Source organism: Podarcis pityusensis, assembly GCF_964106645.2.
Source record: "Podarcis pityusensis genome assembly, chromosome: 16".
In the NCBI taxonomy this organism is placed as follows: Eukaryota; Metazoa; Chordata; class Lepidosauria; order Squamata; family Lacertidae; genus Podarcis; species Podarcis pityusensis.
Window position 1 is genome coordinate 36,309,396 of NC_138041.1, and position 26,354 is coordinate 36,335,749.

Consider the following 26,354-nt stretch of genomic DNA (forward strand, 5'->3'; position numbering starts at 1 on the left):
GCTTGGTCACACTGTTCAAGATGCGATAGTCCACTACAAGTCTTTTTCGGGGCGTGTCCCGCTTCTTAACAAAGAATACCGGACTGCCCCCCGCTGCCTTGGACTCTCGGATGAAACCGCGCTCCAAATTATGATCTATGAACTCTTTGAGTTCCTGCAGTTCGTCCTCAGACATGGAATACAGCTTCCCTTTGGGCAGCGCCGCCCCCGGCAGCAGGTCAATTTTGCAGTCATATGGTCTGTGGGGGGGGTAGCCTGTCTGCCTCCTTCTCGCAGAAAACCTCCAAAAATTCTGCGTACTTGTGGGGAACCGCTTGCAGCGTGCCTAGCTGCCGCTGTGACTCCTCTTCCTCTCCTTCCTGCCTGGGCATGATGCAGTGTTCAGCGCAAAAGGAAGAGCCGAAGGTCAGCTGCCTCTGGTACCAAGCCAGCGTCGGGCTGTGCTTGTCCAGCCAACTCATGCCCAATACAATGGGCGTGTCCGATAGTTGAGTGACATTGAAGCTGATGATTTCCCTGTGATTCCCAAGTCGCATCACCATTGGTGGCGTCTGCTTCACCACTTGCCCCCCTAGCAGCTCCCTGCCATCCACCGTGACAACCTGCAGGGGCAGCGTGGCAGGCAGCAACTGTATAGCGTGCCGGTCGACAAAGTCCTGCCCTATAAAGTCCGCATTGCTTCCGGAGTCAATGGTGATTGGCACGTCCATGGTGATTCCATTGGGCAGCTGGAGCGACGCGGTGAGCCTCACTACTGGTTTGGGCGGGAGGGGGTCCATGGGCTGTAAAATCTCTGGGGACTGCTTCACTGACACGTCTGGCTGGGCCCCAGTGCCTCTTCCTCCAACCAGACTCCGTCGTTTCCCTGCTGTGGTTGTCCTTGCTGCGTTGCTGCAGTTACCTTTGCTGAGGCTGCAGTGTGCTTGTGGAGCCTCTGGGGACACTCTTTCGCCATATGCTGTGGATCATCGCAGATGTAACACTTCCTGTTCCCTCTAGGAGGCTTCGCTTTCACTGGTGCCGGTGCTAGGGCTCTGGCTGCTGACTGAGCCCTTGCACCTCCAACCTCCATAGGTTCCGCTCCTCCTCCTGGCGGAGGCGTGGATTGCGCACGCGCTGCTTCTCTGGGAAGGAAGGAGGAGCCCCTGGCTGGTTCGCGCCCTCCACGCCCTTCGCCACTGCTCCACGGACGTTCTTCCAGCCGCACCCCCACCGCCAGCGCCCTCTGAACGATCTCCTGCGTGGTCCGGGGTCTCTCCCCCCTCGCAATTTCATCTTTAACCGAGCCGTGCAATCCCTCCCAAAACAGGTCTCTTACAGGAGCCGAATCTCTGTCCCATTCCAGAGCACTGACCAAAGCGAAAAAGCGGGCATGGTACTGCCTTACGCTGGCCCTCCCTTGCTTCAGTCCATGTATCTGCTGCCGAGCAAGATCCACGTCAATGCTTGATAAAAAGCACCCATCCATCGCTTTAATAAAGGCATCTGCATTTTGGAGCGCCGGATCCTTATCTCTCCACAAATTGCGCAGCCATGCTTTAGCATCTCCATGCAAATGGGACATGATGAATCCCACCTTCTCTTGCTCATCTCTAAAGTCTTTGTTCAGCAGTTGCAGTGCACACATTACATCTGCTCTAAAGTTGGGGTACTGTTGCAAATTCCCATCGAAGTGAGAGACCAGACCGCCTGTTCGTCTCCCCAACCCAATCCCCTCCGGTTTGGGTGTCAGTTGCCCTTGCTTTGTAAGCACTTCCAACCTGACCTGGAGATCCCTGTAGGCGGCAGCTGCGTCCTCCTCCCTCTTCCTGGATGCAAGAGCCTCGGCATTCAGTCGCGACACTGCTTCTCTGAGTTCCGCTATCTGCTGTTCGGCCGTCATGTTGTCTGCCGTTCGTGAGCTCGCTAGTAGGCACCCGCTTTCTCTCCTCTCCGCGAGGCTGTAGATGCCCACAATTTATGGGATGGAGCTTACTGTCAGAGTTGCTTCCAGATCCTAGCTCACAGAGGATCACGCTAGCCAGCGATCATTAAATAAAAGTCTTTATTGAGTTACAGTTTCCATTCTCAAGCTGCTGCGTGCAACCCTACGTCTAATGGTTAGATCGGCGAAGCTCCATCTGAGTCTCCGCCCCTTGTACACCAACTTAATATCCTAGCCTTGCTCCACCTTTTCCGCCTGACTGTTCTTCTCTGGGTCCCTCTGCCCCCCGGGGTCTCTTCCTTCCGGGATTCCTCTGACGCTGACCCCCCTGACTCTTCTCCCTCCTTTCGGCGGGCTTTAGGACCTGGCTCCCTTTCCGGGCTGCCTACTGCGCCACCTTCCTGTGCATTTGAACTTGGCGCGCGCGCCCAACTTTCCACCTTCCGTCTGACCGTTTCCTCGCTCCCCGATGGAGGTGTGGCCACCCCTGACTCGTGCCCTCCCCCCTGTTGTGAGCTGCCAGCGCTTGATCCCTGGCGCTCTTCCTCTTCCCTGCTCTCTGGCGGTGACGCTGGTCCCGATTTCCAACTGCTCCCCTCTGAGTCCCCTCTGGCTCTATCTTCCTGGGGTGTCCCCCTAGGCTCCCCCCTTGCCCTGGCCACTGGTGCTCCTTTCTGTGAATCTTCTGATTCACTGGAAAGACTCGGAGATCTCGGGTCGTCGTCATCACTCATCTTTTCTTCTGCCTCCTCCCCCTCGCTCTCTGTTTCCTCCCTTGCCCTTGCCTCTGCTCCTGAACCCCTGACAGCCAGTTTTGACACACACTCAATCTCTCCTCTGTCTCCTCCACCTGGACAATCAAGAGTTCAATGACACAGCACAGCCAGGCAAAAACACTCAAATATGGTGTAAAGCTGGATCAGTGAGGGGTGTGGCCTGGGAAATAGTCCTGAGGGCCAAACCAAGAGGCATGAAGGGCCACATTCAGCCCCTGAGCTTGAGGTTCACCACTCCAATGTACATGATTGCACTGTTAGTTTCTCAAGAGAGGCTGAACTGCCTTCCATATGCCAGAGAGGTAACAGCAATTTTATATCCTTCCATAGCAGGCAGGTCTTTCTCTCCCTCCTTGATGTAGTAATCTGACTACAACCATTTCAGCAGCACTGTTTAAGTCTGTGGTCCTCTTATGCTGCTGTTTCCCACCCCACTCCCTCCATGCTACGCAAGTCTAGAAGCAGCCTTCAGAATTCACCTTTCTTCTTTCTTTTTGTTTTTCATCATGTTTTTATCTTACTTAATGTTGGAGAAAAAAGATATTTCATTAAGCTTTGTATTTCTCTTTGCAAACTTTAATAACATTTATTAATAAAATAAAAAATAAGATCCCTTGCGGTTTAAGCTGCTAGTGTTTACAGTGACAACCACACCCTTATGTTCTAGATCTCTTTGGTAAGTACATAAGAAGAGCTTGCTGGATCAGGTAAAAGGCTCATCTAGGTCAGCATCCTGTTCTCACAATGGCCAATCAGAAGGCTATGGGAAACCTGCAAACAGCAGCTGAGAGCAACAGCATTCTCACTCTTCTGTGGTTTCCAGCAACTGATGTTCATAAGCATTGCTGCCTTTGACCATGGAGGTGGAACATAACCATCATGGCTAGAGGCCATTGATAGCTTTTACCTTTGTGAATTTGTCTAACCCTCTTTTAAAGCCATCCAAGTTGGTGGCCATCACTGCGTCCTGTAGGAGTAAATTACCATTTAGTTATGCACTGTGTGTATCAGTACTAATTTACTGTAGAGTCATAAAAGTAAAGGTACCCCTGACCGTTAGGTCCAGTCATGGATGACTCTGGGATTGCATGCTCATCTCACTCTATAGGCCGAGGGAGCTGGTGTTTGTCCACAGACAGCTTCCGGGTCATGTGGCCAGCATGACTAAGCCGCTTCTGGTGAACCAGAGCAGTGCACGGAAATGCTGTTTACCTTTCTGCCGGAACAGTAGCTCTTTATCTACATGCACTTTGATGTACTTTCGAACTGCTAGGTTGGCAGGAGCAGGGACCGAGCAATGGGAGCTCACCCTGTCGTGGGGATTCGAACTGCCGACCTTCTGATCGGCAAGCCCTAGGCTCTGTGGTTTAACCCACAGCAGCGCCACCCGCATCCCAGTAGAGTCATAGCACAGGCAAAAAGACTCAAGGAGGGTGCAAAGCGGGTGAGGTCTGGGAGAGAGGGTATGACTGGGGAGATGGCATGGTGTTGGAAAAGACTCATGGGTCACAGAGAGAGACTTGGAAGGTTGCATTTGACTCCTGATTCTGAAGTTCCCCAGCCCTGTTTTAACATTTAGACCCCATGACTATGACGATATTATTAACATAAGTTAAGCAGTCACATTTCTATTTAAGCAAATTGATTTGAGTCTCAGGCATGGATATGTTAAATCTTAAGGACTTGAAACTTGGTCTTTAAAATAAAATAAAAGCGAGAACTTTGGACGCAGTATTACATATGGAAGCCTTTCTTTGTTTTGGAAGACTTGAGATGTTTTTTTAAAAAGCTGCATGAGTAGGGAAGAAACAGTTTGTAGGGTGCTGGAACAAAACTCCATAACAAAACTCACAACAACATGGACTTCATTGCATATTCAGAAACTGTGAAGCCACATTACGAGCCAGCCTGACATTGCAATCACAGATTAGAGTTATTATCCACAGTGGCGATTACAGCTGATTAGCAGCGGAACATTGTTAGGCAAGGGATTCTGTTTATCAACATAATCCTGTGATTAAAATTGCCCTTTGGCCAACTTGACTTGTGAACACTCCCACGTATGCACTCAGCGCCAGAGCTAAGGGAAGGGAGGGAAAACACAGCCAGAAACACTTGTGGAAAAACAAGTGTTTTTTAAGTGGCAAGGTGTGCAACTCAGAGCACAGCTACATACAAGCCTACAGAGCTATAAAACTAAAATGTAAGGGCGTGTGTGGGTGAAGGAAAACTCATCTTACTCCAAGAATTAATCTGCTGGGCAAGCTCACAAAAGCCATCCTGCTTCCACCACAATCTGCAGAATGGGTATAGTAAGAAATTCCCAACTTTAACAGGATTGTCTTAAGGATACTCTCCTAAGTGAGGCGGGCAACTTCTACCTTGTGGACTTAATTAGGCCTGGCAAAGGTCCAATTTCATCTCTGTCTGTTTCCCTGAAAGCATGCCCACCATATCCCACCAGCATGATAAGCATAGCTGTCAACTTTCCCCCTTTTTAAAGGGAAATTCCATTATTCCGAATAGGATTCCTCACAAGAAAAGGGAAAAGTTGACAGCTATGGTGATAAGTGATGGTTCCTTTGCAAGCAGATGCCAATCAGCTGATAGGAGCTGATAGGGCGCCCTATGATGATCAGCTGCCCTTTGGGATCTCCCTAGTAGAGCTGCTACTGGTCCTTTGTTACAAAGTCCAGACACCTAACTTTGTAACAAAGCCAAGAGGCGTTGCCCTCCACAACAATCACCTGATTAGTATGGTCATTGACAGCATGCCCTGAAAAGGCTGCGCTGTGAGCCTCGCTTTGTTTCTTTGCAGGCACAGTTCAAATTCAAACTGCTCCTGCAAATGGACTTTAAAGGGGCTCACTGTAACTGCTAATCGGTGGTTGCAGCAATCCCCTTTTAATTTGCCATCTCTCCAGCCTTTATGCATGATGTTATGCATCAGGAGTGGCAAAATCCTAGCTCAGGGGCCTTATCCAGCCCCCAAGTCAATTTTGCTGCCTTTCATCCAAGTTCCAACCCATTTTGACAGGAGCAGCAATTAGAAAAGTGTACGCACAGCATTGAGATAGGTGGAAAGACTGAAAATTCTCTGCCTGGCCCAGTGGTCTGGTGTAGATGGAAGTTACCTGCCCTTTGGGCAATCAGAATGATCATCTGATGAGTAGAGAAGGGACAACAGCCCCCTTCCTCAGCTGAATTGCACAGATCAGCTGTAGCGGGATGGCTGTGCATTCCCTTCACCTGTCTGCCCATGTGTGCGGTGTGTGCGTGGTGAGAAGGTAGGGTGCAGGTTGGCCATGCCCACCACTTGCATGTGCCCCCCAGAGAGATGTCTGAGGGTGAATGTGGCCCCTGGGTTAAAAAAAGTTTAGTTACCTCTGTTATAAGGACACGGGTGGCGCTGTGGTCTAAATCACTGAGCCTAGGACTTGCCAATCAGAAGGCTGGCAGTTTGAATCCCTGCAACGGGGTGAGATCCTGTTGCTTGGTCCAAGCTACTGCCCACCTAGCAGTTCAAAAACATGTGAAAGTGCAAGTAGATCAATAGGTACCACTCCGGCGGGAAGGTAACGGCATTTCTGTGTGCTGCTTTGGTTCGCCAGAAGCGGCTTAGTCATGCTGGCCACATGACCCGGAAGCTGTACACCAGCTCCCTCAGCCAATAAAGTGAGATGAACGCCACAGCCCCAGATTCAGCCACGACTGGACCTAATGGTCAGGGGTCCCTTTACCTTTACCTCTGTTCTGCATGGTCCCTAAGCAATACAGCTTTAGCTTCCTCAACCAGGTGCCCTCCAGATATTTTGGACTTTGTGTCTCTCTTCATCCCTAGCTATTGCCCATGCTGGCTATGGCTGATGGGAATTGTAGTCCTAAACAGACAAAGGGCACCAGGTTGGAGATTGGTTGACCTGGTTCCTTTATCAGTCACCAAGCATGCCTAGATGCCATGCCTATAAAGCCGCCTATTTAATTTTGCTTCTATCTGCTTGTTCCTTTCCTAAACAACGTGACTTAAGACAAAGTCCTGCCAGCCTCTGTTAGTGGGTGGAAGGAACAGGATGCAGGGACCTGAGTCTCCTCTGATTCACCCTGAATGAATTACAGTGCCTTAGTTTTAAAGTCTCTGCATAGAGACAACCATTAATTAAATAGCCCTTTCTTATAGAAAAATCGGGATTGCTGGCACCACTTTGGAGTGTTTAGAAATGCACATGCAGTCCTGCCTTCCTTAAAATACATGCCAGTCAATCATTTTCGGTGGACCTGAGACATTGACATCTCTAAGACAGCAGGGGGTGTGGGGAGTGCGCCACACTCCTCAATTCGGATGCCTCAGAGCTATCTTTAAGATCCTTGATGCCTCTTCTGAAGTGCCTTTGAAGTGGTCACCCTGTTAACATCCGGACTCTCAAAAAAAGTGGCAGTCGACAGACGGCTCCTTTTGATGTGCCACATGACGGTTGCATTGCTAAAATTCAATTATGCAAGCTATCGAAACTTAAAAAAATAAAATAAAATATCCACTTTCCCATGAAGGAGAGCAACATAAAACACTTGCAAACAAATTGAAATAACATTTTTGTGATGTGAGGTAATGGATCATGATTAGGATTTTGCCTTGCATCTAACTGTGTGTATATGTGGTTGGAAAGAAAGAAAGAAAGAAAGAAAGAAAGAAAGAAAGAAAGAAAGAAAGAAAGATGATAGATCAGGCATAGGCAAACTCGGCCCTCCAGATGTGTTGGGACTACAATTCCCATCATCCCTGACCACTGGCCCTGTTAGCTAGGGATGATGGGAGTTGTAGTCCCAAAACATCTGGAGGGCCGAGTGTGGCTATGCCTGTGATAGATAGAGCAAGCAATGGCCTAGAGGTGTGACTTCCTAACCGCTAAATTTCAGACAGATCAGGCAAAGGATGCCCATTTTAGAGGCAAAGAAACAAAATTTTAGTGTGGACAATGGAAACGAATACACCTTATTCCATTATGATATCAAGCCAGTTGAGAGTGCACGCCTTTAATTTTAAAAACAAAAATGCACAACTTTCTTTGAGGGACGGGAAAACATACTATGGCAAGGAGCACCACTACATGTGCCACCCCTTTATGGCAGTATAATGTGGGCAGCTACACTGTGTGGGGGCCTCCAGCTCTTCCAGTCATCGTTTTCTAAAAAACATCCTTTACAAAATTGATAAGATGATTGTATTAGATAATCCAGCTCTAGCAGTAATGAGAAATGCAAATTAATAAGGACATGAAATAGAATCTGTGGCACGCCTTCACACATGGCTGCTTCTCTTTTCGCCCTCTGAAAAGCTGTAAATGTGGAAAGTTCCCCTCTCTTTTCTCTCCCGACCCATCATAATCAATGTGTCTCAATTGTGATTAAGACCCCATTTCTTGATCTCAACCCTGACCCCCCTTCAGCTCAGGACTCTCTGCTTGGAAGAGTTGTAACGCTAAATATAATTAGGCATAGTTCAGTGAAAAGACAAGTATTATTTGCCCGTTGCCTCCATTTGCTAAGAAATAGAATACACATTTCAAGATATGGCGGCAGCTGGACATCATCGGAAGAGAATGGATTTCCCAGTGCATGCTGGGAAAGCACAAGATTATTGCTACTTCCCTTATTAGGGCTGCTAACCAGTTAAAAGATTTCCAGCTGATTAATTGCCTGGCATTTAAACAATGCATTGATTAGCTAATCAATAAAATAAAATTAAAGGCCTGCAGCACACGAGAATTAGCTACATACTGCAAATCAAGATCAACTCCAGCTGCCCACTCCTGGCCTCCCCCAACTGCTTGTTCTATTAGCTTCTTATTCTCCCTCCTTCCTTCCTTTCATACTAGGAACTATGGCAAGGTATGGACCTTGGGCAAGGACCATGGTGCTGATTCAGAGTTCATTTGGTTAAGGACCATGGATAGCAACACTACAGTTGAGGCAGAAGGAGCAAGTTCTTACAGCACTAGCATGCAGCAATTGTCAAAGTGTTACCGTCTGGGTTAAGTAGTCAAGATTAAAGACCCTCCCCTTTATTAATCTATTTAATCATATTTCTGGCCCTCCTTTCTGGGAAACCCTCACAGCAAAAGCCAGTAAAAGAAATATTATGCTAGCCATCTAAAACATTTTATCCACAGAAGAAGCAAGAAAATTGCAAATTTGACACCTGTTTACAAGGCCTTCCAAAATGTTTGCTGTGTGGTAGGCTTCCAGAGATGAACAGTAATGGAGTGTCAGAGTGGTGGGGCCACCACAGAAAATGCCTTCTCTTTCATCCCTGTTATTCTCCGTTATCAAGGTGATGGGCAAACAAGGAGGGTTGCAGAACTTAGTGTGTGGGTAAATGGATATGGTGGTCCTTCAAAGAGCTTGTGCTCTGATTGCCTTTTATGCAGCCACTGGCTTCTTCTAAACAAGCAGTGTTTCAAGTTGCAAGGACTTTCTTTGGGGACACATCTTATGCCTTTCCTGATTCTCCTGATAACAGTTAGTGAAGCACATCGCACAATGTAAACTGCAGAGTGCTAGAGGAAAGGACCCTGCCTGCTTACAGCCTATAGTTTGACAGAGGGGGGACAAAGTAAAGGGTGGAAAGCGACAGCAGGAATAGTTGGGGAAATGTTATGCAATTGTTCCATGTAAGGCTATTTCAGCGACATGTAAGGCTGGGTTAGAAGTTTGGTTGCCATAGAGGAAGCCAGTGCTTTCTTTCTGGGGACACGCAGGGGTATGCATACCCCTAAGCATTTTGTGAATCTAAGTTTGGCCTCATTGAGGGGCAGTATTTCAATATGAGTAGGAAAATGAGAGTACCCCTAAACCAGGCATAGGCAAACTTGCCCCTCCAGATGTTTTGGGACTACAGCTCCCATCATCCCTAGCTAACAGGACCAGTGGTCAAGGATGATGGGAATTGTAGTCCCAAAACATCTGGAGGGCTGAGTTTGCCTATGCCTGCCCTAAACATTTTTTTTAAAGAAAAAACAGCACTGGAGGCAGCTATGCATACACTATATCATTCTAGGTGGGAGGTGGGCCCAAAGGCAATCCAAAAGATAACCAGTTAAAGGCAGTGAGGGACAGTGTGGGTTTTAGAGCCACACACACTGAATTCTATACCTCTGGACTGTCAGTATTTTGCAGGAGGCCTCTAAGCATATACTGGTGAATTTAGCTTTGTAGACAATTAAAGTGCTCTCTTGCCCCAGCACAACAAATCTACTTTTTAAAAAAGTTTTTGCATGTAGGAAAGTGGTGGAGAAATATGGAGTGATCAAATGATTAATGGGAAGGTGCATAAACACCCCACCAGCAAATCAGGGCAATTCCTCACTGTTGTATAACCTCCCTGCAAACAGATCAGAACAAACACCCGAAGAAGACCAGCTATAAGCTACCTTCCACATAAGCTTTGTGCTTCTAAATCAGGATGAATGCTCAATAAATAGGTCATCCAGAGGCAATGGAAGGAGAATATTATTGGCTGGTGACTGTTTCCCATTTCATAGGGAAATTTTACAGCGAGGTGGGAGAATTTTAAACTGGAGAGGTTCTTTTTCATTTTTGTTTCATGCCAAGCTTGTCAAGAAAGTTTTGTTCTGTTTCTTGAGTGCTGGAAAATGCTGGCTGACCTCTCTCTCTCTCTCTCTCTCTCTCTCTCTCTCTCACTGTTGTCAAGAGGCATTCTGTCTATGAAAACTGAAAGTCACTTGGAGGGCTGTCAGTTTGCTGGGGTGGGAAGCACTGGGTTCTTTTTCCGCCTGGACCTTTGCCAGCCATTTGCTTCTTAGCATTCATGCTTGTTGTGCAAGAGAAGTTGCGCTCCATTAGAGGATGAGGCAGAGGGTAATGGGGAGGCAGTGCTGAGGACCTTGTTCCAATGAAGACTAATGATCAGCACTTCTCCCATCCTTTGCTCTCTGGGTTCATCTATAAAATTAGCTCTGGTGAGTGGAGCCTGCAACAAAATATTGTATCATCTATGCACCTACTAAGGTCCCATCTTCACTATACATTTAAAGCAGTATATTGCCACATTAACGAGTCACGGCTTCCTCCAAAGAATACCAGGAGCTGTATGTTATAGGTGCTGAGAGTTGTTCGGAGACCTCTATTTACCCCACAGAGATAAAATTCCCAGAATTCCCTGGCAAAAGGGATTGGCGGTTAAACCACTCTGAGAATTACAGCTTGGCGAGTGGGCGAGTGGGTCTCCTAACAACTCATAGCACCCTTAGTAAACTACTATTCTCAGGATTATTTGGGGAAAGCCATTGCTGTTTAAAGTGGAATGAGACTGCTCTAAATGTGCAGTGCAGATGGAGCCATTATCACAGTTCTGTGACACATCCCAGCCAAGCAAAAACCCTCAAGGAGTATTATAAGGGACCGGGCCTGGGGAAAGTAGGTGTGGCTTGGGAAAGAGTCTCAAAGGCCAAATGAAGAGTCTGGAGGGGGAAGGTGATGGTGCAGGCTGGAGGTCCCTACCCCAGTGTTAGAGACGTCCAGTCCCCTGCAGATACTCACTTCCCTGTACGTAATGAATGAGCTCTAGCTACTGCTTCAAGATGGGCTTTGAAGCTATCAAGAAGGAAATCCACCCCTCACTTCTGGAAACAGCTATTGTGGGAGGGACCCATGCTATGTCCACAAAAAATAATTTTTTTTAAAGAGAGAGAGAGAGAGGCAATCTGTCCTGTGCAATTTGAGTCTCATCCCTTTTAAAACCAAAATTAAAAATGCAGCAACATTATGTACTCGGCCCTATGGCTACAATAACTTATTTATTTGCTAATTTACTTAGCAGAGATGGTATAATAGCTGTGATCAACAGAGAGCAGCAGTGTAACAAAATGCATGAATATTTTATCTAAAAACATACATTTGTGCACACAGCTGGTGTGGAAGCGTGCCCAGTGGGGGCTGGGTAGGGGACTTCTGCAGTAATGGATACAACCCAGATTCTGTAAGATAGCAACTTCCTTCCCAATGCAGACTTTTTCCAGGATATCAGCAACTCCCAGCCCCCATGTTTACAAAAGCAAAGCTTTTAGTCTACAAGGCTGTTGTTGATGGAAATACTAAAAATCTGTCTCTGCACAGAAGCATAGCTTCAGACTAGAGTGTGGAGGGGCTCATAACATCATCATCATCAACACCACCAGCAATATATGCATTTCATAATAATAATGATTTTATTTATATCCTGCCCATCTGGCTGGGTTTCCCCAGTCACTCTGGGTGGCTTACAGCATATATAAAACCACAACATCAAACATTAAGAAACAGGATATCCTATACAGGCAACAAACTGTTATTGCGTGACCAGGCGTGACAGCCCCAGCCCCCAGGGATCATAAGAAAGGAATAAAGACACTGACAAAGTTATGGAATTAAAAATTAGGCCACAATTTTATTAAACTTCCGAATGTAGGAAGATCTTGGCTTAGGCCTTGGGTATGTATCCCTCCCAGCCCCCCAGCCAGGGGAACTAGGGCACATCAGGGTAAATGGGATATGGGGGTGCTCTGTGAGACGTAAGTGTAGCAGGCAGCCCAGCCCATATCCCCACATGCAGCAGGGTAGTTCACTGACAATCTTTTAGTGTATGACCAGTGACACCCATTATATAACCCCTTTAAGAAGGGACCCTGGAATGGCCGCTGCAATGGGGTGAATCACCACTTCATGCCCCTTCCCCAATTATAGGGAAGAAAAGACTAAAGGATTCCACTCAAGACCATAACCGACAAAGTTGTGATGAATTGCTATGGGGAAGACAAAAGCTGCCAATGCAGGAAAATTTCTTCCTGGTCCTTCAACAGCAACTAGTCAAAGGCTGTAGCAGCGCCTGCTAAACAGGAAGAAAAAGTTAACCTGCAAACAAGAAACATTAAACAAAGGGAGTGTAGGGAGGGTGAATCTCCAGAGCCGACTGGCTGGCTATCGTAGGCTCCACCCCCTATTTATAAATGGGGCAGGCCCCACTTCCCAGCAAGAAACTTGATTACTGAGGCTGGGCGTGAACCTCCAAATAATAACGCTGAGAGGCAAGCCAGCCCCCCTTCTACTAATAAGTTCCCTGGGAACTGTAGCACCGCGTGCAATCCCACAAAGGGCACCCACACTATAAAGTGTGAGTGCTCACTGTCTTCCACAGTGGCTCACATCTATATATAGAGAGATGGGAGCACTGCTATCAGCAGCATGAGCAATGGGGGTTGGTGCCCAATGGAACTGGAAGGGCAGAAGGCAGGGAACCCACTGGTAGGTGGGGCCAGAGCCAATGACAACCAGGCAAACTAATTCTAGTGCTGTCCTCGTCCTCCTCACTGCTAGTGTTACCAGAGCCATCTTAAGCATATGCGGCGCCAGGGTGCGAAGATCCACTGACACCAGGCTTATCTCTGCTCAGGAAAAGAAAACAGGAAATAAGAGGAGCCTGGCGCAACAAACCAGCCTGAGGCATCAGTGTTGGTGACTGAGAAAAGCCAGGCACCTTGTGGTGTGAGCAGCTTGAGCTGGGAGGGCCTCTCCATGGCCCTATGGCAATCCCAGGCGCACAGGAGGACGGAGCCAGCCAGCCACCTCAGCATCTCGCTGGTTGGCTCACCCCCGAACCTGCGGCGCAGAGCTGCCCGCAGCAGAAGAGCCTGCTGCAGCGCTCTGACCGATGGCTGGGCTCTTCTCCGGACTCCAAATCTTGGGCCCCAGACTCTTGGCCTGGCACCCCTGAGAGCCCGGCGCTCGGGTGCCCCGCACTGCTGGTGCCTATGGTTAAGACAGCCCTGAGTGTTACAAAGGCAACTGAGAAGCTAAGGAAAAAGGAAGCTGACAGCCAGAATCATCCCATAGGCTGAATGTAGACAGAATGAGGCCTTGAATGAAGGCTTACTGAGCTTGGTGGGACAGTGCCCCATTCATCCTAATGGACCAGACCCAACTGCATACAAGCTTAAAAATACAAAACACACAAGGAAAGGGGAGTGGAGCAAAAAGGTAGAAGAGGAAGATCTGATTCTTCTAGGCCAGAACAAGGTTGTGAGCTGTTAATTGGGCTTTTATATTCATTTGGGACCAGGCTGCCCTTACCTTGCTGGTCAGACCTAAGAAATGTCCCACTGAACCCAGGTCAAAGGCCCATCTAGTCAATCATCCTATTCTAACAGTGTCCAACCAGATGCCTTTGGAGAAGACCTGAATGCGATGGAAATTTTAAAACTGTTTTTCAATGGTTTTTCAATGGTTTTATTTTAGGTTAAATCGTACTCTTCTAACAGCCTTGTGGTTGTTGTTTTTTTAACCATCTTGGGCTCCGTTGAGGGGAAAGTCAGGATATAAATTAAAGAAACCAGCAAACTATTAAGGAACATAGTTCAGTGGTAGAGTCTCTGCTTTATATGCAGAAGGTCCATGGTTCAGTTCCCAGCATCTGCTACAGCTTGGGCTGGAAAAGGACTCCTGGGATGTACTGCAGACAATAACATGCTAGATGGTTCAATCAATGGCTTGACTTAATCCCTGGATAAGGGATTAAGAAACAAGGCCCTCGTTTCTTTCTCTTTCCTCTCCCTCTCTCCCCACATACTCTAGGGCAAGAGTGTTATCAAATAAATAATTTAAAAGCACACCAACCTCTGCCCCCCACCTCTGCATAGCACATTAAGTTATTTCTACCACCGCACTAGGGATTTTCTGGCTTGTTTTAACTTTGCAGATTAAGAGGATGGTGGTTTATTAAGGGTGCGCCTTTCGCCTTGTAACGGGAGGAATCCATCCTGCAGACATCTCTCCAGCTCTTCAATTTTTTAGCAAGAGGTGCTGGGGAATGATGCTTGAGCACTTGGGCATCTATTTGTGGGTTTTATTTTCAGAATCCAATTTTGAGAAAGAGAGAGAGAGAGAAAGCAGCCCAAGTGAAAGTTGCCTACCCCAGCTCCCTTCCATATATATATATATATAAAGAAATAACAAAAGTAAAATCTCAGTTTAATTTAGTCCATTTGGCAAGTCTGCAGGGAGACATTACCACCGGCTCTCACCTCATTTTGGAGGCACCTCTTTAATTTTTGATAAGCACTAGTAATAACATAGGCACTTGATCATGCGGCAGAGAGAAATGTGATGGTGAAGCAGCCATAAAAATGCCAACAAAGGGGGTGGAGGCAGGGGAAGCAGAGGAGTAACTTCACAATCAGTGCACCCATTTGCTCTCACTCTTTTTCTTCCAAGGAAACTTTTTTTTTGGTCAAAACAGAACAGCAAACTCCTTATTTTATGGACTGAGTAGCACTGGAGGTTGATATGCTTGGGCAAACAGGGTTCTGCCAACATCAAAGCTCAACCTGTCCTCAGCCAGCTTTCACCTACCTAACTCCTTAAAAACGATATGTAAAGGGCATCGTTTTCCATTCCACCCTGTAGTTGACACATGCCACATTGTTTCTGTGCCACTGCAGGTCATCTTCCACACACAAAAACCTGCATTTTTTTCATTGCTATTCGCTGTGGTGAGATTAAGCAATTTACATATCTTTTAAAATTATTATTGAGATGCAAAATCAAGCATAGAACAGATTTATAGCGGAAAACAGGTATGAAATATCAACGTGAAGACAAAAAGGGGGCTAGAAACATCAGTAATACATTCAAGACTTTTGAGATAATAGAAATTGCAACAAGTCTATTAAAACAAAAACAACCGTAGAGGTGGATGTTTTCCAGGTAGATGAGCCGCATTTTTTTACCAAAACCTTTGTTTGTGAAGCTCTACGTGTATTCATGATTTATTATATTATCCACATCCATTTATAGACCTCGAGAGGTCAAAAACGTAAGAACAAATTTCTTCCTGTTTGGTATGATTTTACTGTCTATGTTAATAATGCAGAACGTAACCAGTAATTTACACAATGCACATAATTAATTGTGTAAATTACATGTTACATTGTCATTACGTGATTTCACCCCATTCATTTCAATGCAATAGAAATAAAATGCAAAAGGGGGGGGGGGGTGGCGGCAGCCATCATCAATTACATTTCATTTGCAGATTGAAAGCAACAAAAGTGAATGCTGCTCATATTTGCTGTACTGATTTCCATTTCAGACATGGAATAAGTAAGTGAGCACAGGCAATTCCCATCTCCACCAGAATTCTCTGACTTCCCTGCTCTTCACTTAGGACCAACACAGGAGCTGACCACGGCTTATCAGCCTCCTCCTCCTTAGCCCCTGCATTGCCTTTGTAGAATTCAGCAGGGAGGGAAATGGGGTCCAAACCAGAATTAGTTGGGTTCACCTGCTGTTGACTCTGGCTCCCCTTGGCATTGGCTCCTTCTCCCGCTACTGTCGGCCTCCCTTGCCTTCTGCCCTTCCCATCTCAAGGGGCACCATCCTCCACAGTTGAGAAGTGCAGGGAATTTCTCAACATGGAGTAAGGTAAAGGTAAAGGGACCCCTGACCATTAGGTCCAGTCATGACCGACTCTGGGGTTGTGGCGCTCATCTTGCTTTATTGGCCTAGAGAGCCGGCATACAGCTTCCGGGTCATGTAACCAGCATGACTAAGCCGCTTCTGGAGAACCAGAGCAGCGCACGGAAACGCCCTTTACCTTCCCGCTAGAGCGGTACCTATTTATCTACTTGCACTTTGATGTGCTTTCGAACTGCTAGGTGGGCAGGAGCAGGGACCAAGCAACAGGAGCTCACCCTGTCACGGGGATTCGAACCATCGACCTCCTGATTAGCAAGTCCTAGGCTCTGTGGTTTAACCCACAGCGCTACCAGAGTACATTGAAGCCTTCCCCACCCTGTGACCATTCACTTGTTTTGGACTGCAACTCCCACCAGCCCCAGGCACTGCATGGCCAGAGTCAGGGATGATGGGGGTTGTGGTCCAGGTTGGGGGAATCTGAGGCATCCAACAGCAGTGGCTTTCATGCTGTGGCTTCCCATCTCCAGAAATGAATGAGAAGATAAATGTCATTCATAGGTTATGAAAGGGAAGATGAACATGTTGCTGAAATTCTTATGGATGGGATGCAGGGTTTTTGCTGGCTGCTTTTAAGGTGGCCAAGAGATGTTTGTGGGCACATTTCCTTGCATTCTAAAATCCTCTTTTTGGTGGTCTGCTGGGGAAACTTTTCAGCCTGAGGGACACCTTCCTTTCTGGGCAAGTTTCCAAGGACAGTGGGGAGCAGGGACAGAGGCAAAAGTGGGTGGAAGAATGAATGCGATGTTACTTTTGCACAGGTTTTGTTTCCTCCATGGAGGGAAGAAAACAAAGAGGCATGATTAGAGTTCAAGGCTGCATTCCAGACAGGCAAAAGCCCTTAGGGTACAGAGCAGGGCCAGTGGAGTCTGTGGCCTGGGGAGGGGCTCAAGGACCAGATGGGGGAGGGGCTTGCAGGGCCACATTTGGCCCCTGGACCTGAGCTTTCCTTTCCCTGGTCTGCCCTCTGCAGTTTCTTGGATGCCTGAATTCTTTGGAATCCGCACAACATCCAACATACAGGGAAAAGGCAGGATAGAATCTAGGTAGAGCCTTTCTCTTCCATGTGCTTATTTTCCATGTTTAAATGTTTTAAAAATCGAAAAGGTGATCATTCAAAAATGCTTAAGTGAAAAGAGTTCTTTTGTCCACTTTTGCTGCATGTTGAAGGCTCAGCCGTCCTGTTTGAGAAAGGTTGGCTTGCGTTCGCCCAGAGTTCCCACAAAACGCAGTGAATCCTCATTTTGTTACAGCCTCCTCGGAAGACGGAGGACAGCATCCCTCAAAATGCCAATACTGATACTTGGTATTCGATAGACATCAGCTCGTACAAACTGCAGGGTAACCATTTTTCACTAATAGGGGATTTCAGAAGGCTTACGAGTGTAATAAATTGCAATGCAAGAGCATTTATTATTGTTTGGGGAGGTAACAAATCCTGCAAAAGGGACAATCAGGCTGATAAAGCAGGGAGGGGAAGCAGGGGAGAACTCAGACTTGAGGAGTCCAGATTAAAATTAATGCTGCCAATCCTCTCCTTTCCATTTCATTTGCTAAAGTTTCCGTTCTCTCCAGCGTGCCATTACAGACGCTGACAATTGTAGCGTGACAGCACTCACAATGTGCAGTGGGCTTCAGTTGTTAATGCCTTTTGCAATGTTACTGAAAAGAGGTGGCATGGATTTTCAAGGGCTCGGCCTGTATCAGGGATGCAGAACCTGGGGCCTTCCAGATGTTGTTGGACTCCCATCAGCTCTAGCCAGCATGGCCAATGCTCAGGCATAATAGGATTGATGGTCCAACATCTGGCGGAGTGCCAGCATATTCTCAAAGCAATCTAAATTAGTCTCATAAAACACATCCTTTTTAGCCTAGACCATGTCTACTGTGGTCTGTGACCAAACATGACAACCAGTGCTGATTTGGAATTCACTGATATGCAAAATTAACCAAACTTTTTTAAGAATTAGAATCTGACATTGGAATCTCTCTGGTGAGGCAGACATTGACATTGACATTGACATTGACACTGGAATCTCACAAAGACTTGACATTTCAGTGCCAACCTCAACCGGTCCTACCTATTTTCTTTTAAATCCATCATGACAGCCATCAAAATGCTAAAATCTTCCATCTAAAATGGAGACTATGACATGTAGGGGAGCAGATCAATGAAGAGTTCTCAGCAAGTTAAAGTGAAGGTTCCTATGAAAAGCAAAACCTTTTCAGAGCTGTAGGAAGCTGCCCAGTCAAGAGAGAAAGAAGAGGAGACAGAAGTAAAAAAAATACAGCATGGACATTGTCCAGGCCAAGTCACAATCTGACCAGGAAGCCTTTGAAGGCCTTCTAGGTCAAGCAAAACCCATGACCAGCTGATGTGGCAAAAGCCCTTTTCTGCTCATGAATGCTCTTCACGTTGGCAGAACTTCACAGGTCCATGGGTTTCAATTCAAGCTTCAGCAGCTCTCATGAAAGATATTCCAAATATTGCCATCTTAATTTTTTAAGTGCATTTCAAAGATGTCAGTGGGACAGTTTAGCAATTTTAGACTCTGGATTTCACAGGCTTACTGGGATGGGGAGGTCACTCTCGAAACAGACAGATGGCAACTGGGATGTCAGGGGGATGTTGGAGGAAAGCTCCCCTCCCCCTCATTATTTCCAATGGAAATATTTCTAATCTGGCAGTTTTTCAATCTCTCCCCTGCATTTTCAATGTTTTTTCCCCCCAAAATGGGAGCAGCCAACCAGCAAGACAAAGACAAAGTGTGTGGTGGGGATTATTTGTCGGATCTCTTCTGATTCCTGATTTGCCAACCAGTAAAGCAGAAACAAGGAAATAAGGAAGTATTGATGTTTGGATAACTGAATATGCTGTGTTTATACAGAGGTTTGGGCATAATTCTTTACATGCAGATGAGTGAATTTTTGCATAGTGAGTTGGCAGAGAGCAGGACCTGCATGTACTAATATCACTGCAAACAAAAACTGTCTGATACTAAATACCTTTGTGCATCAAGAAACAGTCATAATTCAAATAACACTATACACCAATGAACAACAACAAAAATCCAGATAATGAATGCTACTGAACAGGAACCAGCAAATACTGTCCAACACACAAAAACTAAAAAAACACACCATTGTACACCAGTGACCAAACAGTGTAACTGACTATCACCAAATATCAGAATCTGGGAATATTCAGTGAATATTCAGAGAATATTCCAATATTCCAAAAAGGAAGGTGCAGGTGAGAAAGTTGCTGGGGTCCCTTGAAGTACTATGCAGTTATTCTTCTGACAAGGTGTTTGTTTCAGAGAGCCAGAAGTCCAAATGCTACCTTTTGATGCTGTTTCAAAAGCCTTAAACATTTCTTGCTGAGTGTTCCAGGAAGCAATCAAGCAGTAGGCTGCTGAGAAGCACCTTGATTCTGCCAAGCAGTAATTAATGAGGTCCTTAAGGGGTTTGTATGATGACAGCAGAAACAATAAATAAATAAATAAATAAATAAATAAATAAATAAATAAATGCACTAATGAGAATGAACGCTTTATCATAATGGAAGGTAATGACTGAGGGCAGGATGATAAATTCACTGGGAATTTTTTAAGCCTCAGCAACATAATGAGTTACCTCCAAGGATTTAACAAATAAATATTATTTTTTTAAGAAGGAAAAGAAACAACCCACAAAAGCTTTTCACTTTCACTTTGTTATCTGACACATGTTTTGCCTTGCTCGGCTCTTTGGTTTACAATTCATTATCTAGACAAATTCTCATCACCAAGGATGTTTGGTCATTATGTCATTATGGATATTTCCTTGCCGTGACTCTCAACAGCTCAGCATCAGAAATTACTGTAGGGAGGAAGAATGGGAGGAGGGAATCAGAAGTGAAGAGGAAAGGATGTCAGGTGGGCTGGGTTCTTGTCTTCTGTGTGGTGGCACCCACTTTTTGGAATTCCCTCCCATTAAGTATTAGACAGGCTCCATCTCTGTTGTCTTGTTGGCAGCTGAAGACCTTCCTCTTTCAACAAGCCTTTTAATCAGAGATCTTTCCCTGTCTGCATCTGCACTTGAATTGTTTTTAAGATAGACTCATAGAATTGAAGCATTGGAAGGGACCACGAGGGTCATCTAGTCCAATGCCCTGCAATGCAGGAACCTTTCATCCAACATGGGGCTCAAACCCGTGACCCCAAGATTAAGAGTCTCATGCTCTGTTGACTGAGCTATCTTTTAAATAAGTTTTTATTGTTTTATTGCTTGCGTTTTTGCTGCCCTGGGCTCAGTTGGAAGGAAAGGTGGGATATAAGTGAAGTCAACCAACCAACCAACCAACCAACCAACCAGTATCCAGGATTTCCTCTGTAAGCGCAGAAAAATGATCCACCCTCCTGACTGGGTCACTTGCCGTTCTTGCATGGTGATGATGTAATTGCCATGTATTAGTGAAGCCTTCCCCAAACTTCACTCTAGAGCTGGGTTCTTCAGTCTTGGTTTTTCAGATGTTGCTTGACTTAAACTCCCACCAGCCCCAGCCAGCACAGAGAATGGTCATGGTTGATGGGAGTTGTAATCCAGCATCACTTGGGGATCGAAGGTTGAAGAGCACTGCTCTAGATGTTGTTGGGGCTCCAACTCCCATCAGCCCCAGCCAGCAGGGTCAACGGTCAGGGATGATGGGCATTGGAGTTCAGCGGCGGCTTCAGGGCTTGGGGAAGGCTGTAAGGTAAAGGTAAAGTGACCCCTGACCATTAGGTCCAATCATGACCGACTCTGGGGTTGCGGTGCTCATCTCGCTTTACTGGCCGAGGGAGCCGGCGTACAGCTTCCGGGTCATGTGGCCAGCATGACTTAGGCACTTCTGGCGAACCAGAGGATCGCACGGAAACACCGTTTACCTTCCTGCCGGAGCAGTACCTATTTATCTACTTGCACTTTGACGTGCTTTCAAACTGCTAGGTTGGCAGGAGCAGGGACTGAGCAACGGGAGCTCACCCCGTTGTGGGGATTCGAACCGCCGACCTTCTGATCGGCAAGTCCTAGGCTCTGTGGTTTAACCCACAGCACCACCTGCATCCAGTGTACAAATCTCAGTGGCAGTCTCACTACTTTAAATTTTGTCTAATGCAGTGGATAGTATGTCAGACTAGGAATGGAGACAGCCAGGTTGAAATCCCTGCTTCAGACATTAAGCTCACTGGGTGATCTTGGACCACTTACTGTGAGCCTACCTCACAGGGTGGTTATGAAGCCAAAATGTGTGTGTGTGTGTGTGTGTGTGTGTGTGTGAGAGAGAGAGAGAGAGAGAGAGAGAGAGAGAGAGAGAGACCTTGGATGGTCTGGAAGGAAGAGGTATAAATGCAATTTAAAAGCCACTTACTGGAAGCTGGGTGGAGGGGGCAAGTATAGTTTGGATGGTTGCCTTCCCATTAGGTCTGAGCATCCTTGGATGTATCTCACATGCATGTCTGTCAGCAGCATCGTGGTCCTCAGACTCTGTAATGGCATGGAATGTGGCCCTTTCCACAATGATACTAGAACATTGTTTGAGGAAGGTCTCATTCTGCACAGCAAGTGATCCAAAAGAAAAACAGACTCCCCATGCCCAGCTTATGAAACTGCTCACCCCTTTCGCAAATACTTTGAGAAAGGGTCTTCAGAACCATCAAAGTGATACATCCCTCGGTTGCTAGGTTGCCACAACACAACATGAGGCATGGGTAGGAGAGAGGGAAGAGACAGTCTTTTCCTGGACTGGGCTAGCCTTCTGTGGTCTCCCAAATCTCTGGCAATCCTCCTCCCTAGGGTCCTTTCAGCTGGAGTCACCAGAGATTGAATGTAGAACCTTCTACATGCAAAACATGGACTCCACCACTCTGCTTGCCCACTCAGCTATACTCTCTCCTTTCCTCTCCAACCAAAAAATCTTTTGCAACCCATAGACATTGCCTTATTTTCACAACTGCCTGCTCTCTTCCTAGAAATTGGAATAATCATGCACCTTCTGTGACATCGCTGAAGCTCAGACACTGCTGGGGAGGAGTTGACAAGTAGTGTTTTTTTTTTTAAAAAAGTGCTTATTACGTATATATGGTTTTGTCTTTTGTATTTTATACTGAAACTCCAGCAAACGGTCTACATTCTTTCCATGGAGCCATGAGCTTGTCTTGACTGTCTTCCAGGAGGATTTTTGCAGCATTTCTTCTAAGCCACAGCTTGACGACCAAGAGGTAAAAATGATACTTAAGCCTTCGTATGTAGCGGAAAAGACAGTGATACCATAAGCCAGCCCAGTCAACAGAGCCCCAAGGGCAACTTTACAGCTGCTGTAGCAGCATGAGCAGTAGATGCTGGAGAAACTTCAGAATCGGCCAGAATCGAGATGAGCCAGCCTGTTCTTGCCACAGATGCTGCTTGCTTGTGAGCGACATCACGGAGCGATGCTTTTCGATCCGGCGGCTGCCAAGTGCCGCAGCCACCATATGTGCCCACAGTTGCTGCCTTTGCCTGCCAGATCAGAAGGAAGGAGGATAAGGCGAGGGAGCCTTTCTCCCCAGGATGCAAGGAAAAACTGTGACAGCTGAGATGTCTGAGCCAGTCTGCAACAGAAACAGGACTGGGAAGCTGGAGGCTGAAAAGGGGAGGAATTCTCAGGACTGCTGAGAGCTGCAAAGCAGCTTTCATCAGTGAGGTGTGATCAGTTTCCAGCCTGAGGGCCACATAATAATAATAATAATAATAATAATAATAATAATAATAATAATTTATTATTTATACCCTGCCCAGCTGGCTGGGTTTCCCCAGCCACTCTGGTCGGCTTCCAACAAACTATTAAAATACAGTAGTCTGTTAAACATTAAAAGCTTCCCTAAAGAGGGCTGCCTTCAGATGTCTTTTAAAAGCCTGGTAGTTTGAGAGGGCATTCCACAGGGCGGGTGCCACTACCAAGAAGGCCCTCAGCCTGGTTCTCTGTAACTTGGCTTCTTGCAGGGAGGGAACCGCCAGAAGGCCCTCGGCACTAGACCTCAGTGTCCGGGCAGAACGATGGGGGTGGAGATGCTCCTTCAGGTATACTGGACCTTCTGGGCAATGTTTTGAGGGGCACATGCCAGTGATGAGTGAAGCCAGAGGCAAAAGTGGGCAGTATGCTAGTTTTTACACACAGTCACACAACCGTCTCCATCCTTCATCCAGGCAAGCAGGAGGATACATTCCAGCCTGACAAAAGTGCTCAGGTTGCAAGGCAAGGCCAGAGAGGGGCGTGGCCTAGGGAGAGTTCCAAGGGCCAGAGAGAGAGGCATGGAGGGCCACATTCAGGCATTCAAAAAGAGTGTCCCCACCCGCACCGAGACGCAGTCTGTAATGGTGCCGCCCATTCACCTTAATGAAAATCGACCCAATTCACTCTTCTCTTCTCAAAGCAATATACTAATCTTCAAAACTCACACTTCTCCTAATTTTGCCATGCAGTTCTTTAACCCAACGATTTGCAGAACAATGCATATATTAGGGAAACGTGTACATGATAATGCATACATTGGTAAAAATAATTCATAAAAATGCTTTCACACTAAGATACTCATGAATTTACATGAAGACTTAAAATAAATAAATCAGAAATCGCCACAGAAATGTAGGGAACTGAGTGGAAAAATGAGAAACTGAGAGAAAGCAAATTGACCGTCCACCTGTACTCAGAGTTCCACTATTTCATTCTACTGCATCAGCAGGTCTTCCACAGGCCCCACTCTGTTCTAAATTTCCAAAATCTAACTTTGAGGGAAAAACTTGGTACGTAACACAGGGGACCTAAATTTTTTAATACAGAGTTGGCAGCACTTAGCTTGCCTGAATGCACAGAGCAATTCTGACTTCTTAGCAGATGGCTGCATCAAACTTTCCCTTTGACTCTTTCTCCCTCTGTCTCACTCTCTCTGTGATTCCGAACAAGGATATTGCCAGGTAATCAGCTTGGCAGGAGATTAACGTTCAAATGAAGAAGAAATTTTTTAAAAGAGCCCGGCTGGAACTGCAAAGCTAAAGAGAAAGCAGGGAGTTTCCCTTTATCTAGTCATATCCTGCTAGCAAAGGCATTTTTTTTTTTAAACCACTGACACATTATACACCTGGATTTTATCAGTACGACACATTAGAGCTCCCGCCATGCCTTATCACCAGGCATGGCAGAGAAACAGATGCACTCAGCACTAAGAAGGTGTTTCAAAGCACATTTTTAGTAGGTGTCCTCGTACCAGGCTGCTGTCTGATTTTTATCCCTTCCTCTCTTTTTTTTGGACCAAGTACTATAAATCGCAATTGACTTTCACCAAGAGAAGGTTCCTGAGCTGCCCATTAACATCAAGTAGTCTGAACTGCTTTTCTTTCTGTAATCTAACTGGGGCTGAGTCAAAACTATTCAGTTATTCCACAAACTTTTCCTTCCATCAAAATCACCCCGACTTCTTTTTCAACCGTTCCCAGCTGCTGCCTAGAATTTTCTGTTTTGCCTGTTTGAACACAATGTCATCACTTGCTCTCACCTGACTTTGCTCTGTGATGTCACTGCATAGTCAGAACTGAACGGCTATGTATTACTTGCAATGTCTTCCCAGTGCACTGACACATGGGCAGATGGAGTGGCCTAGCATGGGTTGCCAGCACCCAGGGCAAGGCAAGCATTGCACCCCCTAATCTTGTGGACGTTGTATGGGGTGCCCCCTGGAGGCAACAGGTGGACTCTGCTGCACCCCTGTGGTAACCCCTCTTCAGATGGGTCACCTGCCACCTGCTGGTTCTCTTGTTCACCCTTTCAGCTCTGCAAGTTCCCAGTAGCAGCAGCAGCTTGTGCTCTCTGGTGGGCTTGGTGGTGTCCCAGGAGTGCTGGAGCCCCAGCTGCAGCAGGCATAGTAGGATGGTGCTGGAGAGCAGGTAGAGACACAAAGCACATCCCTTCCCTGACCACCTCTCATTGGCTGTGCAGCGTGAGGGGCTAATGTGAGGTGGGCACTGGTGGGTTCTGGGCATGCTGGCAGCTCTCCTCTCCATTTTCCTGCTGCTGGGTGCATGCCTTGCCCAAGGACACATGCCAGGAGGGAAGCCCCAGGGAAGGACTGGCACAGGCTGGGGAAAAGTTTGGGCTTTGCCGGGCAGGAATTCTACCCTCTCCAGCCCCAGCCACAAAGCCAAAGGTGCCTCAGAGCTGCTGCCTCCTGGCCACTGAGTGGGAGACAGGAGTCTCGCAAGAGGTCTTGGCACCCACCCCGTGTCCCTGTGGGCCTCTTCAGGAGAGAGCAAGCAGCTTAGACAGCCCACCAGTCCTCTTGCTCACTCATTGAAGGAGCAAGCAGGAGAGAGCGTGAGCAGGCATGGGGCTTTATCTGAAAAGCAGTGCAACAGGTAGAGTTAGGGAAGGGGAGGGGAGGGAGGAGGTGGGAAACTTTGCCTTTTCTTCAGAACAAGTTCTCCATCCCTGCCATAGACATACCATAAAATGCAGACTGGATTCTGACTGGGGGAGAAATCAGAAAAAAAGCCACAATAGCTTAATCCTCTTTTTCTCAAATGTTTCTTTTTAAAACCTTATTTATTGTCAGGATAACATGGTGGTAGTGGGGAGCCATGTACCCTGAGCTGCTTGCGAGATAGGCAGAATAAAATAAATTATTATGTTGCAGTACTCACCGTGAAAGAAGCCTCAGAATTAATAAATGGCAATAAAAGAAAATTTTGAAAAGGACTACATCTGTCTACGTGAACTCTCTTACCATCGCCAATGGAACAATCCCGACGAGATCCTTCTGGCAAATGAAGATTTCAGAGAGGGCTGGGTCTGTGGTCCCCTTTCGAGGATATTCCACCTGCCAGGTGATAGGCTGTGTTCCAGAAAGACTGCTGAAGCTGGCTATTTCAAAGTTCAGCCGCACCACCTCGCTGAACATATTGTTATTATTTCTGGAATAATGACAGGGGTGGGGTTGAGAGAAGAAATGCAGAAAAGGCATTCAATTAAATAGATTGGTAAACATTGTATGGCCAAGGTGAAAGTTCACATCAGGAATGAGGAACATTTTTCAGCCTAAGGACCACATTTCCTTCCATGCACCCTTGCAGGACCAGAGATGAAA

The 26,354-nt window shown here is 46.6% G+C and overlaps 1 protein-coding gene and 1 long non-coding RNA gene across 2 annotated transcripts in view; both read right to left on the reverse strand.

The window, feature by feature from the left end:
- Window positions 1-26,354, reverse strand: part of LOC308465277 (transmembrane protein 132C-like) — a 280,359-nt gene that overhangs the window by 60,414 nt on the left and 193,591 nt on the right. Inside the window, exon 4 of the mRNA XM_080985079.1 lies at window positions 25,995-26,181. Coding sequence (XP_080841205.1) covers window positions 25,995-26,181 — 187 coding nt within the window. The remainder of the gene's footprint in view (window positions 1-25,994; window positions 26,182-26,354) is intronic.
- On the reverse strand, window positions 22,320-24,901 carry LOC308465457. Its single transcript, XR_013980458.1, has 2 exons — window positions 24,771-24,901; window positions 22,320-22,737 (listed from the first exon to the last, which is right to left on the reverse strand). It is a non-coding gene; the product is annotated as an uncharacterized lncRNA (long non-coding RNA).